The sequence below is a fragment of the Leucopleurus acutus genome (genome assembly GCF_964270905.1).
Source record: "Leucopleurus acutus genome assembly, chromosome: 4".
NCBI lineage: Eukaryota > Metazoa > Chordata > Mammalia > Artiodactyla > Delphinidae > Leucopleurus > Leucopleurus acutus.
Genome location: NC_139146.1, coordinates 19,656,328 through 19,671,652, shown reverse-complemented (window position 1 = coordinate 19,671,652; position 15,325 = coordinate 19,656,328). Strand labels below are relative to the sequence as shown.

The window sequence follows — 15,325 nt, the reverse complement described above, 5'->3', positions numbered from 1 at the left end:
TGGCATTTTATTTAGTAATTGAAGTCGGATTTCTGAAACATGGTATATTTATAATTAAGCTTATGTTACTCATAAAACTTCTGTTTAGTGTTAAGGGATACCTTTCAGCATTATCAAGCTGCCACATTATTCCAGTATTTGCTATTCTGCTTATCTTACAGTGGGGATGTTGTCACCATATAACGTACCACAGCATTTTAAATAGAACATGGCAATCATTATATGGATGTTATTTTGGTAGAAATTAGAATACTTGAAATAAAAGGCTTACCAAGAACCCAGACCATAATTAGCATTTCAGTCCATGTGAACTGGGTGGTTTTCACCCTGAAGATCTGTTTGGGATAGTCAATAACAGTGATATTTGGCAACGTGGTGATTCCTTCGAATCTGTCTGAGGCATTGAACACAAGCAGGCACAGGAAGATGATGAAAGAAGCAGCGTGTGCCACAAACTTCATAAAAGGGCTTCGCAGAATTTTCCCCAGCTGTAAGAAGGCAAACAAACAAACAAAACAAACAAAAAACACCAAAACCTTTTACTTTAGGAAATCTGGCTTCCACTTATGAAAACTACTATACAGGATAAAAAAAAAAAACAGATAAAATGAGAACACTCTCAAAATTCTGCTTTTGTTTCTGAAGAGTTATACATTGTAAAAATTACTCCTTTTAGGGGATGCTTCCTCTAAGAATAATTTAAGAAGTCTTCAAACTTCATTGTTTCTAAATATCCAATTTGTCTTAGGATGTACTTCATTCACAGATGCATTTCTGGAAATTACAAGGCATATAATGGTTATTCTTACTTTTACGTGGAAGATTATGCAGTGTCAGGATTTTAGAGTCTAGGAAAAGAAACTCCAAATTTGTAATATGTAATTCTTTATAATTGAAATGTTATGATGAGTTTGTGGACTCATTCATTTATAATTGAAATGTTATGATGTTTTTGTAGCACATTACAAAGCCTTTGAAGGTTAAAAAAAACTTACTACTACAGAAATAAATTTTTGTTCTCATTTCTACATATTCCAAAATCAATTTGTACTTTGTATGATATAAAAAGGCAGAAAATATTATAATAAACAAATATTTTATCTGTTGCTATCCAATAAGAGCAGAGAGATACACAATAATTAAAACCTCTAAGTAGGTTAACTTAATGAAAAGTCATCCCTGAGTTTGGAAAATCATATAAATAGTACACAAGCACTTTTAAAATTCAGATTATAATGATTTTAAGGTAACTCTTTTTAAATCCCATGTGATATAATATCCTTAAAAGCCATATGTTCTAGTAGAAATGAAAAACAATTCTTCCTGTCCCAAGAGCTTCTGCAGTCTAAGAATCAGGTATATTTGGTAGATTTATCAGAGAAGTTCTCTATTCTGCATACTCAGACCCTACTTTCAAACTCAGTCTGTGACCTTAAAAAGTACCAAGGTTCACATGTAAAAGACTGTAACTTCAAACAAATGTTTTTGTATGTCCAGAAACTTAATTTGATGTCAACAAATAACCAAAGAATGTCAAGCATTTCTGGGATTGGACATGAATGCACACAGACAAATGTCACATGTTCCATATTAGACACAGAAAAATAAACCACTCATTTACATAACACTGTGCTGTGCCCCAGCTGCCAAGGAGACACACTGGGGTAGCTCATCCACAGCACATCATGATCTGGGGGGAGCTGCCAAGTCTGTCTCTCCTAAAGGTTGATCTTTGAAAATGTTAAATAACATTAAAAAAAAAAAGCAGCATGCCTATCTTAAAAAATGGGACACGTGGAGAATTCTTACTATATTGTCCTGTCACCACAGGATAAGTGGTATATGGCAGGTATAAATGTGGGCTCCAGAAACAACTCAATTCCCTCCTTTCCCTTCTCTGCTGGGCAGAGTTCACCACATCATTAGCTGCACTTTTACAAGCGAAGAGAAAAAAGAATAGACTTCAAGATGCCTACTTCAAACTCAATATGTTTTAAGTGGGTAAGCTGCCCTAAGAGACAAACATGTATAAATCTGAACATTCCAATTCATTTCCCCCAAGAAGGGAAATTATTTGGGTGGGATATGATTTTTGCTTTAATGAATGCTCTCTCCTTATTTATAGTTTTCAGTTTTTAGTGTTTATGTATTGGCAGAATCTTGAGGTATTTGCCCATGATATCTAAAAAAGGAACTTAGCTGAGTCATCAAAATTGATCAAAATGACAACATTTCTGCCTTAAACTGCATGGGCAGCTCAACGACGAAGTGAGATGGATGAATATTCTTACACGTATATGGGCCTGCGGAGCAGGACTCTGCAGGGGGAGACAGATGCGCCAGAGAGATGACGGATTTCCAGGGTCATTTGTGAGTGGCCTTGACTCATTTTGCCTGAAACTGCCTCTGATTTTAACAAAACCAGATTGTAGAATATAAAAATAAGACTAAAGGATCTCAGAACTGTTTCTTCTCCCTGGCAGTGTCCTTTATTAACCTAATACAGATTCTGTTAGCATGACTCCTATTCCTTTCCACATCTTGTTTAGAGGATCTCTTAGGCACAATTAAAATTGACTGTAAACTGGCAAAGTTGAGAGAGGGATAAAGGTAGTGAACAAAATGATTCAAACAAAACTAAATATATGAACAATCTAAAAAATCCAAAGCCCCCAAACCCAAATTCAACACTTTTTAGAATCTCCTGAAGGAACAAAGGGCTAGGGGCACCTGACATGTGCTTTCTTAAAGACTTTGGATAATACCACTGGTCAGAACCTAGCTTAATACACCCAGCCTCAGATCTTTTTGACAGGTTCAACCGAGCTGCCTTTTCAGTTCTCAGGTTAACTGTTTCTTGGAACCACTGCAGTAGGGCTCTTCCTCTTCCACAGGCCAGCCTGGTAGACTATTTATTAAGCTGGCAATAGAATCGGTACAATTGCTACTTCACTTAAGCAGCTTTTCCTCCTGCTTACCATGGGGATTTTATCTTAAAAGCCTAAGTATTATATGCCTGCAAATATGATCTATCCCACTAGTACCAAATTCTTTTCATCCCTTATTTGAACTAATCCAGTCATTAAAAAGCAGAATTCGTATTCTTGAGTCAATTAACATTCAGGGTAAAAGTGATAAGAGCCTTAAGTAGGAAGCTTTTTCCTTTTTCATCCTCAAAGGACATGGTACACCAACCACAGAGGAAACAGAGGTGGAAAAGCCGGTACCCTGCTGCAAGGTGCAATCCAGTAGCCGATGGCAAGGAACGGAAGGCCCAAGGCCACGACCAGAACCACCAGACACTTGATAGCTACCGTCTGTTCCCGCAGGCCTGAGAGGTTCTCGTACCAGATTGTCAAGAGCTGCTGCTGGCAATTGGGGTGAGCCACAAACTGTTGGTCGGAACAGAGAGAGAGGGAGAAAGAGAAGTAGGTTACCATGCCATTGTCGACAGCTGGGCTACCGAATGCGTGTGCATCCTAAAGATATTAGGCACTGGATATAGGCACTGGAAGGTTTCTGGTAATATTCTTTACTTTCCCTTTGTTTTTCAAAATTGCTTCAGAACTATTACAAGAACTAAAGTGGAAACATGAGGGTAAAACTGACGTTGTCCTTAATCATAGTTCTTTCTCTCTGTATTTACAGACTCCTCTCTGGAATCTGGGTGACATACGCTTTCCTTTGCGGAAACGTGTCCCATGTTGCTGTCTGTCAGCTTACTTGCATTCAGTTCAAAATGGAAAAGAAAATAGTTATTTGGTTTACTGGATACTATAGCTAAAAGAGAAATGTTACTGTTTCATGAGCAACTCCTAAAATGATACATCTATGAAAAATATATACATGATATGTCCCATGTGGATGTATGCCCTACCATAGCAAATATGCAAAAGATTTGCAAAAACTCAATGAACCTCCAAGTGTTATGCTTGATCCACGTTTGCTCTGCTTCCAGGAATTGGCATCAAATATCACGTCCATCCTATTTTAGTAATCTGTACTCTTTTTGTTGTTTCCTCTATCACAGGTGAAAAACACACATTTATCTCTATCAATTCTTTTATAATTACAGCTCTAATCAGGAAAAACATGAGCAAATTATACTTATTTTAGCCCTGCTATTTTATTTTATTATTTTGTTTTATTTTATTATTGCCATCTGATTTTGCTAAGTCATCTGCCTACATCTATATAGAAGGACTGGGATTTCATTAACGTCCTGTCTTCATTAAGGTAGCAGAATATATTTGTAGTCAGGCCCATGTGAAAAGGCCCCTACGTCAAAAGGTGCCTATCTGCAGCTGGATATGCCTTTCTTTGAACGGCCAGCTGCACTTTGCCCAAGCTTGGGAATTATTCAGGGTCATTCACAAATCAGCAACGAGTGTCAACATATTTTGAAAAAAGAGTGCTTAGCAACACAAAAATCAAGGTATAACTGTCTTCTATAAAATGCTATAAACAACAAAGAACCTGCTAGGAAGTACCCATGAAATGTTTTTGCAAATTCTGAGAGGCAAAGGAAGCAGCCACAGTTCCCACTAAGCAAAGGGTTCAACTTTAATCAAGTTCTAGTTAATGAGCTGAATGCTTCTTAGTAACTCTAGGCAATTCCTCAAGTTACCTGGCTATTTATCAATAGCTTACTTATTTCTTCAAGGAAATGAACAGGATTCCACTTAGTGGTGTAGAGTTTACCATCAGCTGTTCTAATTTTTTTAAAAAAAAGAAAAGAAAAAACAAAAATAAAACCTCATTTCCCGGGTTGGGCGGTAGAGGCACAATTTTCCTCAAATTCTCACTCTTTCCCCCAGTGTGCACCCACCCTCTGGGAAGTCCACTGACTTTGCTATGACAGCTGCCACCACTGTGCAGAAGGAAAACTTGACAATCCATTGACAGAGGTGGTGAGGATGAGTTTACAAATATCAGGTTTGAAATACTTAATTTTTTCCCAATAATACAAAGGAAACAAACAGCAGGATTTGAGAGATTGAAAGTACTAAAAGGAAGATGCTATTTTTTTCTTGCTCGATGAGTTCAATGTGAAAAAGCATATTTTATCTTGTAAGTTCCTTCTAATTTAGTTATAAAAATCCCAGGTCCTGAGGCTCATGGGTCATTGCTAGTGGCTAAGTATACATTAGATCTTCTTTCCAAATTCAAGATTCTGTCACTCTTCCAAAGTTCTGATTTTTGAAAACAGTATTTCAAGATCAATGCAGTCATTATTTGAACTCATGATGAAATAAAATCAAGGTTGAAGGCTTCCTGGGGTCTATGTAACAATTTCCTAGGAGTCTTACTGAGAATTTCTCCAAACTTCCACTTCTGCCCCTATACTCTATTGGATCAATATCTTTCTGCTTCACCCCTCGTTTTGTGTTAAGAATCTTCATCCCCTCTACGGTTCTTCTTTTTTTTTTTAAGATTTAATTTTATTTAATTTTGGCTGCATTGGGTCTTCATTGCTGCGTGCGGGCTTTCTCTAGTTGCAGCTAGCAGGGGCTACTCTGTTGTGATGCTCGGGCTCTAGGTACGCAGGCTTCAGTAGTTGCAGCACGCAGGCTCAGTAGTTGTGGCTCACGGGCTCTAGAGCACAGGCTCAGTAGTTGTGGCACACAGGCTTAGTTGCTCCGTGGCGTGTGGGATCTTCCCGGACCAGGGATCCAACCTGTGTCCCCCACATTGTCAGGCGGATTCTTATCCACTGCACCACCGGAGAAGTCCCCGTTCTACGGTTCTTAAATGTCTGTCTCATTCATTCATTCATTCTTCAAAATGTCATAAGCCCCTCCTACACGCCAGGCAGGTGTTAGGTATTTGGTACAAGAAAACCAAAACGGGTTTGCAGTAAGTGACCCGTATTGCAGTATTGCAGTAAGTGATAAGTGGTCCCTGTTCTAGAGCACACAGTAAGCTCTACAAATATGTGAAGAAGTTATTATAATGGAGACTTGGATTCCATATGCTTGCCAAGATAAATAATCAGCATTTAAAGTACTCTTAACTTGAAAGTTGGTCCAAATGTCTTGGTGTTTGGAGGATCTGCATTTGTGGGAAGTTGGAGGGATGTAACTAAAAGGCAGTCCTGTGACTCCAGCTAGGCTCAGCTTAGGAATGGGAATGTTGCATTCAGAGAAATCTACAGGTAGAGCATACACTGTCATCAGGTCAGATTACCACTTGGGAAGCCAACACGCACTTGTTTATAGGCCAAGGGTTTCTGTAAAACAGAAAATCCACATGAAGTTAAGAGACACTTGGACACGTGTCCCTGTGAAATTGATGGACAAACTTCCCTTTTGTGGTTGTCCAGCCTTTCTCAGGTTTTAAACTCTTGAGTACAGAAATAGTAATGTAGTATGGCTCCGTCTTCTTGCTCTTCCTCCTTGAGCTAATCTTTAAATTTGAATCTTTAAATGCTTTATGGGATTAATTATACTGTATAAAGTTTACAAGGCCCTCAAAGACTTGGTGGAAATCAATCCTTTCCATATGGCATTATGCAATGATCAATTTTTGACCTGGTGTGACTTGTACAATGCAGCGCAGACAGTTAATATATGTTAAATACTAGCCAAAATCATGGTGTTTGCACTTCACTTGTTACACTTTAAGATTCAACCTAACAGGTATATCTCCTATACCATTAATTCTACCCTCTTCTTAACTGAGATCACAATACGGTACCATATGGCATTTAATCCACGGAAAGCAAACAGAGATAGATATTTTCCTCCAATGATTTAAAATCCTAATACAAGTACACAAGGAACATTTTAAAAAAGAAAATAAAACCAGTAGAATAGTAGCAAGTGAGGGCAAAAGAGCTAATCCTTCTAGGAGCTGAGTTTTGCTCTTTTCAATGACTTCAAAATAGGGCAGTAACCTTTATCTCTTAAAACTGATTTACCTCCTAAAAAATGTCCTTATGCTGCCACACCAGTCACAGCCAGCTGCATAAAATTTGTATGCTGTTTCTTAACTTCAGTGGACCAACAAATTGAAACCATTACAGAAATAATACCCTTATTTGAGGTTTTCTGATATAAAGGGAAAATGCTTGACACACAAGAAAATCTCAGTCTTTCAATGGAACAAAACGACTGGAGCATAGAGAACAAACTTTACTCCCTACCAAACGACTGACAGATTGTAAACTGAACCACCAATCAGGGCAGTTGATAAATTTCAACCTAAAAGAATTACACTGTCTTTTTATCAAATTAGCTTTTCCAGGAACTATCTTCATGGGAATACTGTTGTACAAAAACATGGTAGGAACACTCTGTTTTTGTTTTTAATGACATTGCTGGAGCCACAGTTTACAATATTTAAAAGAAAATATTCTTGTGAATAAAAACTAGATCATTCATCTTCTTTTTAAAGTTCTTTGAATTGTGAAATATAAACTGAAAACTCCACTGTGCTGCACAGCAGAAACTGGCACAACTTTGTAAATCAACTCTACTTCAATAAAAAAACAAGTTTTTTTAAACCCCTGAAAACTTACATTGTACACGTTTTCTGGATTTCAAACCCACTGAGTGCAAAGTGCTGTTACCAAGAGCTAACCGACTGTCACCTTTCACAAACATGGCAGAAGCCCTACAGTGCAGGACCCCTTCCCGTGCCGGCTGCCACATGCGCCAAAGTCTCTGCGGTGGATTTACCACTCTTTCATTGTACTGCTCACTTTCTGGGCTTTCTTTTCACACTTTCTGCCTACACAGTGGATAATTTTATGTGTCTATATTGCTGCATGTCTCATTTCTAGATGATCTTTCTACGGTTAAACCTAATCTCTCTCTGGAGGAAACAGAGCAAGGAGGAAGAACTCAGGAAAGGATTTCCTCTTTCTCAAGAGCTCGGTTTTCCAGATTTGATGATCCATCCAGTGCCAGTATCTTTTATCTCTGTCAGGGGCTTTCTTACAATAGAGAGAGCTCACTTGAGATAGGTAGGACTCCCGTTACTTCTATGGGGGGAGTGGATTGATATTCATCCTCAAGTCAGAGAAGATAGAGGTACAGTCATAAATAGAGCTCAGGACTTTTTGGAGGGCAAATAGTCCATTATTCTAATTGGAAAATAATGAATGGTTTACCTAAAATTTAATTTTCTTGTACTTATTTTCAAAAAACCAAATTTCACCCTCCACTCTATTCCATTCTCTTTTGTAGAATAATGTGGGTAACTCTACAAACGGTAATAACATTTACTATCTTTCCAGTTTTATTATTTACCTTAAAGACCCCTCAGAAGTGAATCTGGGATGAATAAGCTTCAACATCCACTCCCTGATAGAAGATACATTATTGTTTGTTCCCCACTAGTAGTGTATGATTGCTCATTTCACCAACAGCACTGAGAATTGTAATTTTTTATTCTTTAATAATTTGAGTGAGAGGAGATGGTATCTGTATGTTAGCATGCATTTCTTTTATTACTAGAGGGTTTGAAATTTTAAAATATGTTTGTTAGCCATTTGAATTTTCTTTTCTGTGAATTACCTATCCAAGCCTTTTGCTTATTTTTCTACAGGGCTCTGGAAATTTTCCCTATAAATTTGTTTGCGTACTTTGGATATTAAGAATATCAATCCTCTGTAAGTTATAGTATAGAAAAAAATGTTCCCAGTTTGCCCTTCACCTTTTTTGTTTATGATCTTTCTGATGTACAGAGGTTTTAAGTTGCATGTGGTCAAACAATTTATATTTTTGTTTTTTATATCTTCTACTGCTTTTATATTAAAAAATCCTTTCCCACATAAACATTAAATTCATGTTCAGACCTCTCCTATTCAGATCTTTTATATTTTCATTTTCTTCATTAACTGTCATTGAGCCTCTAAGGCCTAAGGTGAACTCATGGTTATTCCTAGGGAAGACCTGAGCCCAGAAAGAACCCAACAGACTCAGAATCAGATTTGGAGGTAGATCTTGGGCAGATGGCAGAAGAGATATCCTGAGTTTCTTATGGGACCTAAACAAATTAACATTAATCAAATTGGTTTCCTTGGTGGAATTATGGGTTGATTTGAACATATACAAGTTTATTATATTATTGGGGGGGGGAATTCCATAACATATAAAGTATTTTGAAATCCCAATGCCATGCATATAGCTATGGGCTACTTCAGTGTCACAGTGGGTAGGGTTCATGAATCATTATAACCCAAGAGGTTATTTTACTTGGGGACTAGAAATGAGATGATGGAAAAAGGAAGCAGCAGAAGTGGGTGGGGGTATTTTTGATCCTTGCTAGATGGAGATGGGTGAGTATTGAGTGAAGAATGAAGGAAGCCTTGGAGAGAAAGAAAGAAGAACTAGGGCTTTTGGGGGAGGCATTCCAGAATAAAGTTCTTATATACAGTTATTGGGTGAAGATTCCAAATCAAATATTTTAACTAATATTCCTTTTATAGCATAAAACAGACAAAACCAGAAATACCTGCAAAGTCATAAATCTCCTTTCAGTTCCGAATACGTTTTTGTTGTTGCTGTTTCCTGATAGTTGACTGATAGCAAATTTATTATTAATTGACACCTCATACATTGTAACCTACACATCAATTTATTTAAAATCAACATGCAAGAAGACATTCACTCTGCAAGACAGTTTGGTTAACAGAAGCACATCTGTAGATGAGCTGTCTCTGCTAATATGACACTTTCAAAGCAATAATAAAGAACCAGTGACAACTGAAATCAATTCTCTCCTCTCAGGTGCTAAAGAGGAGAGATGCCTATTGCAAGATCTGTGAATAAATGTCCAGACAGTTTTCTAAAAACAGTTTAATATCAATCTTATGCAAAACCATCTTTTTCTTCCAATACAGCAAAACTTCAACTAGCAAGAATACTCTGAGAGGAGGGCAGTTAATCCAATTCATTTACCTTGTAACTGACACTTCCTTGAAAAGTTATTTTACCTCAGCATTTACTGAGAATCTTCACATTTCACTATCTTATTAAGTAGAGGGGAGATCTGTCATTAATGGCTGGCTATAATCTTGTGAACACTACAATGTGGAAGTTTTCTACATTGTGGTAGAACTGTGTATGTGTGTGTGTACACACATAGAAACACACACACACACAGAGAGAGAGAGAGAGAGAGAGAGAGATTCCCCCATCCTCATTTGCTACCAGGGTACAAACTTTGGCCTAGGTTCCACGGGTCAGAGGCATATGTGCACACCTCTGATTTGGAAGAGGCTTTTTATAACAGGCAGCACTCAGCACTCAGCACATCCTTTCTGTTGGTGGGGAGCTGGCCATCTGCAGCAGAGGCAGAATTGTTCTGTTTGGGCCACAGAAACTCCCTTACCAGGTCAGTTCTGGGCCTGGTTCTGGGCAAGCTTTCTGCAAGCACAGCTTAGATAAGCTTGTTCCTCCACCTCTCCTAATGATTCTGTGAGCCTCCTAATATCCTTTACTGAATTATTTTCTGTTTAAATTGGCTATGGTCTACCACTAAGAACCAGAACCAGCACAATAAACATGAAATGTCGTTGATGACTAAGAGCTGAACTTGTTTAGGAGCCATCATTCTGAGAATGAATTTTCAAATGCAGAAATGTGATTAGCTAACACTTATGGAGCAATCACCATGTACTATGCCTGTGCTAATTACTTCACTTGCATTAGCTCACGTAATCCTTAAAACAACCGAAACAGTAGTTGTCCCCACTACCAACGAGCAGAATGAGGTTTAGACTGATCAAGTGACTTGCCCTGTCACACACAGAAGACAAGTCAGGACTTGAACCCTTGCAAGTTGGCTCCAGGGCCTGCCCTCTTATGCACCATGTCACACTGCAGGAAGGAGAGAAGATTCCATAGACTGACCAGTTCATGAAACCAGATCTATTCCCGACAACAGCTTACTTCTTCGTGATTTAAAGAGCAAAAATTTAAGTTGTATAAAATATGTATAAGCAATTAGATTCTGGATAACTGAGATTTTTATTATAAGTGAAACGTCCTAACTACAATTTACATGAATTATTTCAAAGGCCCATACAAGTAGCAAACACATAATACATAACTGTTCTATCTGCAGTAACCAGAGTAAAAAAGTAATCATAATTTTTTTTTTTTTGGCAACTGCATAAAATTCCATAGCTGTGTGATCTTAGGCACGTCTCTTAAGCTTGGTGAACTTCAGTTTCCTTATAGAATAGAAATCTCATCATCGAACACTTATTTTATAGGTGAAATGGATAATAACAAAGGCTTATTGCAAGATTAACAAGCGAATGTAAGTAACAGTGCCTTACAGAAATGTTTACAAGTAACAGATTTTATTATCATTAAATGCATTTGAATGAGCAGTTTACAAAGCTCTTTTGCATATCTTAATCCACTGAAATCCCACCAAGACCCTGAGACAGATAAGAGGTATTATTCTCCTTTTATATGAGGAAAAAGAAATTTAAAGAAGTTTTATGACTTATCCAAGGTCCAAAAATGGATAAAAAGTGGAAAGGATCGGAGCTAGATACTTGACTCACAACTTTACCATGATACTTCATTTAATCTCTTTCATGAAGTGAAATAAATCTTCTTATCAATAACATCTATTACTGCTATTATTCTAAAATCTTTCCTGGGATTATGGCATAGTTGATATTACATGTTTATTCTAATATGGAGCTGGATGAAAGTAGGCCACTCACCTTTTTGACTTCATACTTAATGGCAAGTTTGACACGACTCAGTGAAGCTTTATGCCTGTGCATCTCCAGAGGCTCTGCTGATTCCAGATCTCCATTCAGAATGGCTTCTACCTCTTCCGAGTCTCGGCAAAGATCCAGCACACCCACTACGAAGTCTTTGCATTGCATGGAGAGCTTGCGATAGTCATTCTAAGACCAAGAGGTTTAGAGTTTAATGCAGAGAATGTGCTTTAATTCAATGGAAAGTGTTTAGGGGTTTTGTGAATTAGAAAAAGTCTCCCTACCTCTGGGTAGGAAGTTGCAGCCCCCAGGTGGGTGCAAGTTTTTTTTGTTTGTTTGGGGTTTTTTTTGGCGGTATGCGGGCCTCTCACTGTTGTGGCCTCTCCCGTTGCGGAGCACGGGCTCCGGACGCGCAGGCTCAGCGGCCATGGCTCACGGGCCTAGCCACTCCGCGGCATGTGGGATCTTCCCGGACCGGGGCACGAACCTGTGTCCCCTGCATCGGCAGGCGGACTTTCAACCACTGCGACACCAGGGAAGCCCTGGATGCAAGTTTTGTTCAGTTCGATACCGGCTGGATTTGCTCCCACCTACCCCCTTAGCCAGTACCTTCCACAACCTGTACAACCATAGGAGACAGTTCTGAAAATGGTGTGCATGTCAGTGATTGATTTATATTAAGAGATGTTGGCTAAATGCTAATGCTGAAAGACTAAAGAATCAAAAGAATCTTTCTTGTACAGATGAACAATAGTTTTCTTGAAGCTCAAACAAAACCATTTCTACGATGAAAGTTCTTTAAATTAAGTGGCAATTTGGCATAGAAGATTGACTATGTATGAAAATAACCTGTCTGATTTACTATCCATTGCCTCATTGGAGACAGTGCTTCTCAAATTGTAGTCCTCGGACCAGCAGCCTCAGTAGCACCTGGACATGTGTTAGAAGTGTAAATTCTCAGGTCCCACTCCAGGTGTCCTGAGTAGAAACTGACGTTGAGGGCCCGCAATCTGTGTTGACACACTCTCTAGGTATTCCTGATACATATTTATGTTTGAGAATGATGGTTCATAGTGAAGGCAAAGAGAAGGATAGGTACCAACATGGAGGGTATTTTTTCTTGTTTGTCTGAAGGGCACATTATAATGTCCTGCAGAGCTTCTAGAGGGAGAGAAATGTCTGATTATATGTAACTGAATTCTCAAGGGTTGCAGAATATCAATACCTGAGAGAAAAATTTTCAGGCTACTGGAACTAACACCTTGCTAAAAATAATCTGTGAATCTTTAATTTCACTAGCATATTTATATAGTGCCATGGACTAGTATGAGGAAGTCAGCTGTCAGCATTCCCTGTTACCTACTGAATGGAGCTCTATTTCTAGCCCATTGATTCCAGTCTAGGTGTCAATGGCCATCTCTTCGGGAAAGGGCCTTACTTTTGCAACCCCCAGCTCCACTTCTATGGCTTTCACTAAAATTTTAGCCCATTAAGAAAATTAATCAGATGATAATCTAATTTGGTGCACTTGAGGAAAATAGAATCCCTCATTCCAACATGTCCTGAGATACTGTATATGTCTAATAACTGAGTAACATTTAGCACAGCAGAATTTCTGGGCTTCCAGAAATCATACTTTGAAAATGATGTATAAAGAATTTCAATTTTTTCCCCTTAAATGATTAATTAACTTGATTTGATGGGCAAAAATCATGTCACCAACTAAAATAAACAAGAAGAGGAGAGACTGTTTAAAGGCTACACAGACTAGAATAGTTTCCATTTCAGATATCAGAAATCCAGATAAAGAACAGTTGCAGTTAATCCTTTTCCCCTCATAAGGGAACAGATAAAATGAATAAAAACTTCAATCTTTGGTTTCCATTCAAGTTGGTACCATGCAACTGATAAAATTAATAAAATGTTCAGTCTCTGGTTTCTATGCAGAGTGTCAGTTAAATATCCATCTGCCTTCCATTCCTGAAAGACTAATGAAATATTTTATTATAGCATCCAGAAGAAGTGTTATCCATGTCTGTTTCCATATAAAGCTCCCCTTTTAATACAATTTTTTAGATGAAATTTCCTCATGTTACTCGTCAGTTCAGACTGTTCTGTAAGATTTGGTGCAACACAGGACGGCCAATCCTCCATTGATCAGAAATAAAAGAGACTATTTTCTATTCTTGAAGAAGACATAGGAACCAATTTTGCAGTAATACCTGAATAATAACTCATTATTTAAAAAAATTATAATCTGTAAAATTATCCGATCTTAAGGAAAGCTTTGTGGCCTTTTCATATCCACTAAAAGAACAGTCAAGAAGCAAAAAACAGGTAACCAAGTTGCAAGGACAACACTGTTTTCATAACAATTTAAACATTTCCTGCTGGAAGAAGTCTGCTATCCAAGTACAGAAAATAATCAGAGCTGGAGGTAATAGCGATTTCTTCTACTGGGGTTGTGGGATACCATTTGCCAATATATGCAGAGCTCTCGGGGAAAGATGGAGAGCACCACTAAAGATGGCCTTTCCTCAGCTGCAAAAGGAACTATCTAAAGTCTGAATTGCATCATGAGCTGACTCTGTCCGTTCTACCATGAGGTCCTGTCTCATGTTGCTTCACAACTCAGACCGTTTATCTGCTCTGAATTTTCCAATGATGCTGTCTTAATTTAGTTTTGCTTGATCATCTTCACTGTGTCGCTTTTCCATTACCATGGCCCTCCACAGAGTTACCAGATGGATCTGCAGCCCACTTTACAGAGCAGGAACTCAAAACCTGGAAGAACTGCTCAAGCCAGAGGAAGAACAACGAAGCTCGCGCCTCATCACAACCTGTCTACAGGTTTCAGCAGGTTTTTAATGTGTATGCTTTAATCGTCATTCTAATCCCTTTTTATCCTTAACAGGAAAATTGAAATTCAACCCTAAGCAGGCGTGGTCCTGTCAGATCCTTTCCCTAATAATAAAAGAGGCAGGATAGTGTAGTGATTAAAAGGATAAATCTGAAACCAGACTTCCTAGGTTCAAACACTGCTTCTACCACTTACTGCTTCTACCACTATGTGATCTTATAGAAGTTACTTAGCCTCTCTGATGAGAATAAGCCTATCTAATATTGCTACTATGAGGATTAAACGCTTTGAGTGTGCTTGGTACACATCAAATACTATAGAACTGCTTCAGTGTTACCAGGTACAGCATGTTACATAGAATAGCTAGTACTGGGACTCAAGGCACCCAAATCTAGGCTTAGCAGATGGGACCTTGGCTACAGTCTTTGTTTTCTCATTTGTAAAATGAGAGGTGTGTAGAGTCAGATGATTCCTAGAGTATTTTCCTGCTATAAAATGCTATCTTGCTTTTGGATTACATTCATTTTCCTCTTCCTTACAGTCCTACTGTGATATAAGTTGAAATTGTTTTTCTGCTTTAAAGAGGGGAAATTTGAGGCATGGAGAAAAAAAATGGCTTTTTTTTTTTTTTTGCAAAAAAAGTGCATCATTGATTCAGAATTAGGAAATTAGTAAATTTCAGCTTAATAAATGACCAGCTTCCTTGCCACTGACATTTGAAGGATTAGACATGGAATCCATCCTGTCCAATATTCTGTTTCTCAAAATAGCTTCAG

General features: G+C 38.1%; 1 protein-coding gene across 3 annotated transcripts in view; it reads right to left on the bottom strand.

Moving 5' to 3' along the window:
* Positions 1–15,325, bottom strand: part of TRPC3 (transient receptor potential cation channel subfamily C member 3) — a gene marked incomplete at both ends in the record, with an annotated part of 80,145 nt that overhangs the window by 39,701 nt on the left and 25,119 nt on the right. For all 3 annotated transcript variants that reach the window (XM_082838595.1, XM_082838596.1, XM_082838597.1), the window contains 3 exons: positions 272–488; positions 3,228–3,392; positions 11,690–11,878. In XM_082838595.1, the coding sequence (XP_082694721.1) occupies positions 272–488; positions 3,228–3,392; positions 11,690–11,878 (571 nt within the window). The remainder of the gene's footprint in view (positions 1–271; positions 489–3,227; positions 3,393–11,689; positions 11,879–15,325) is intronic.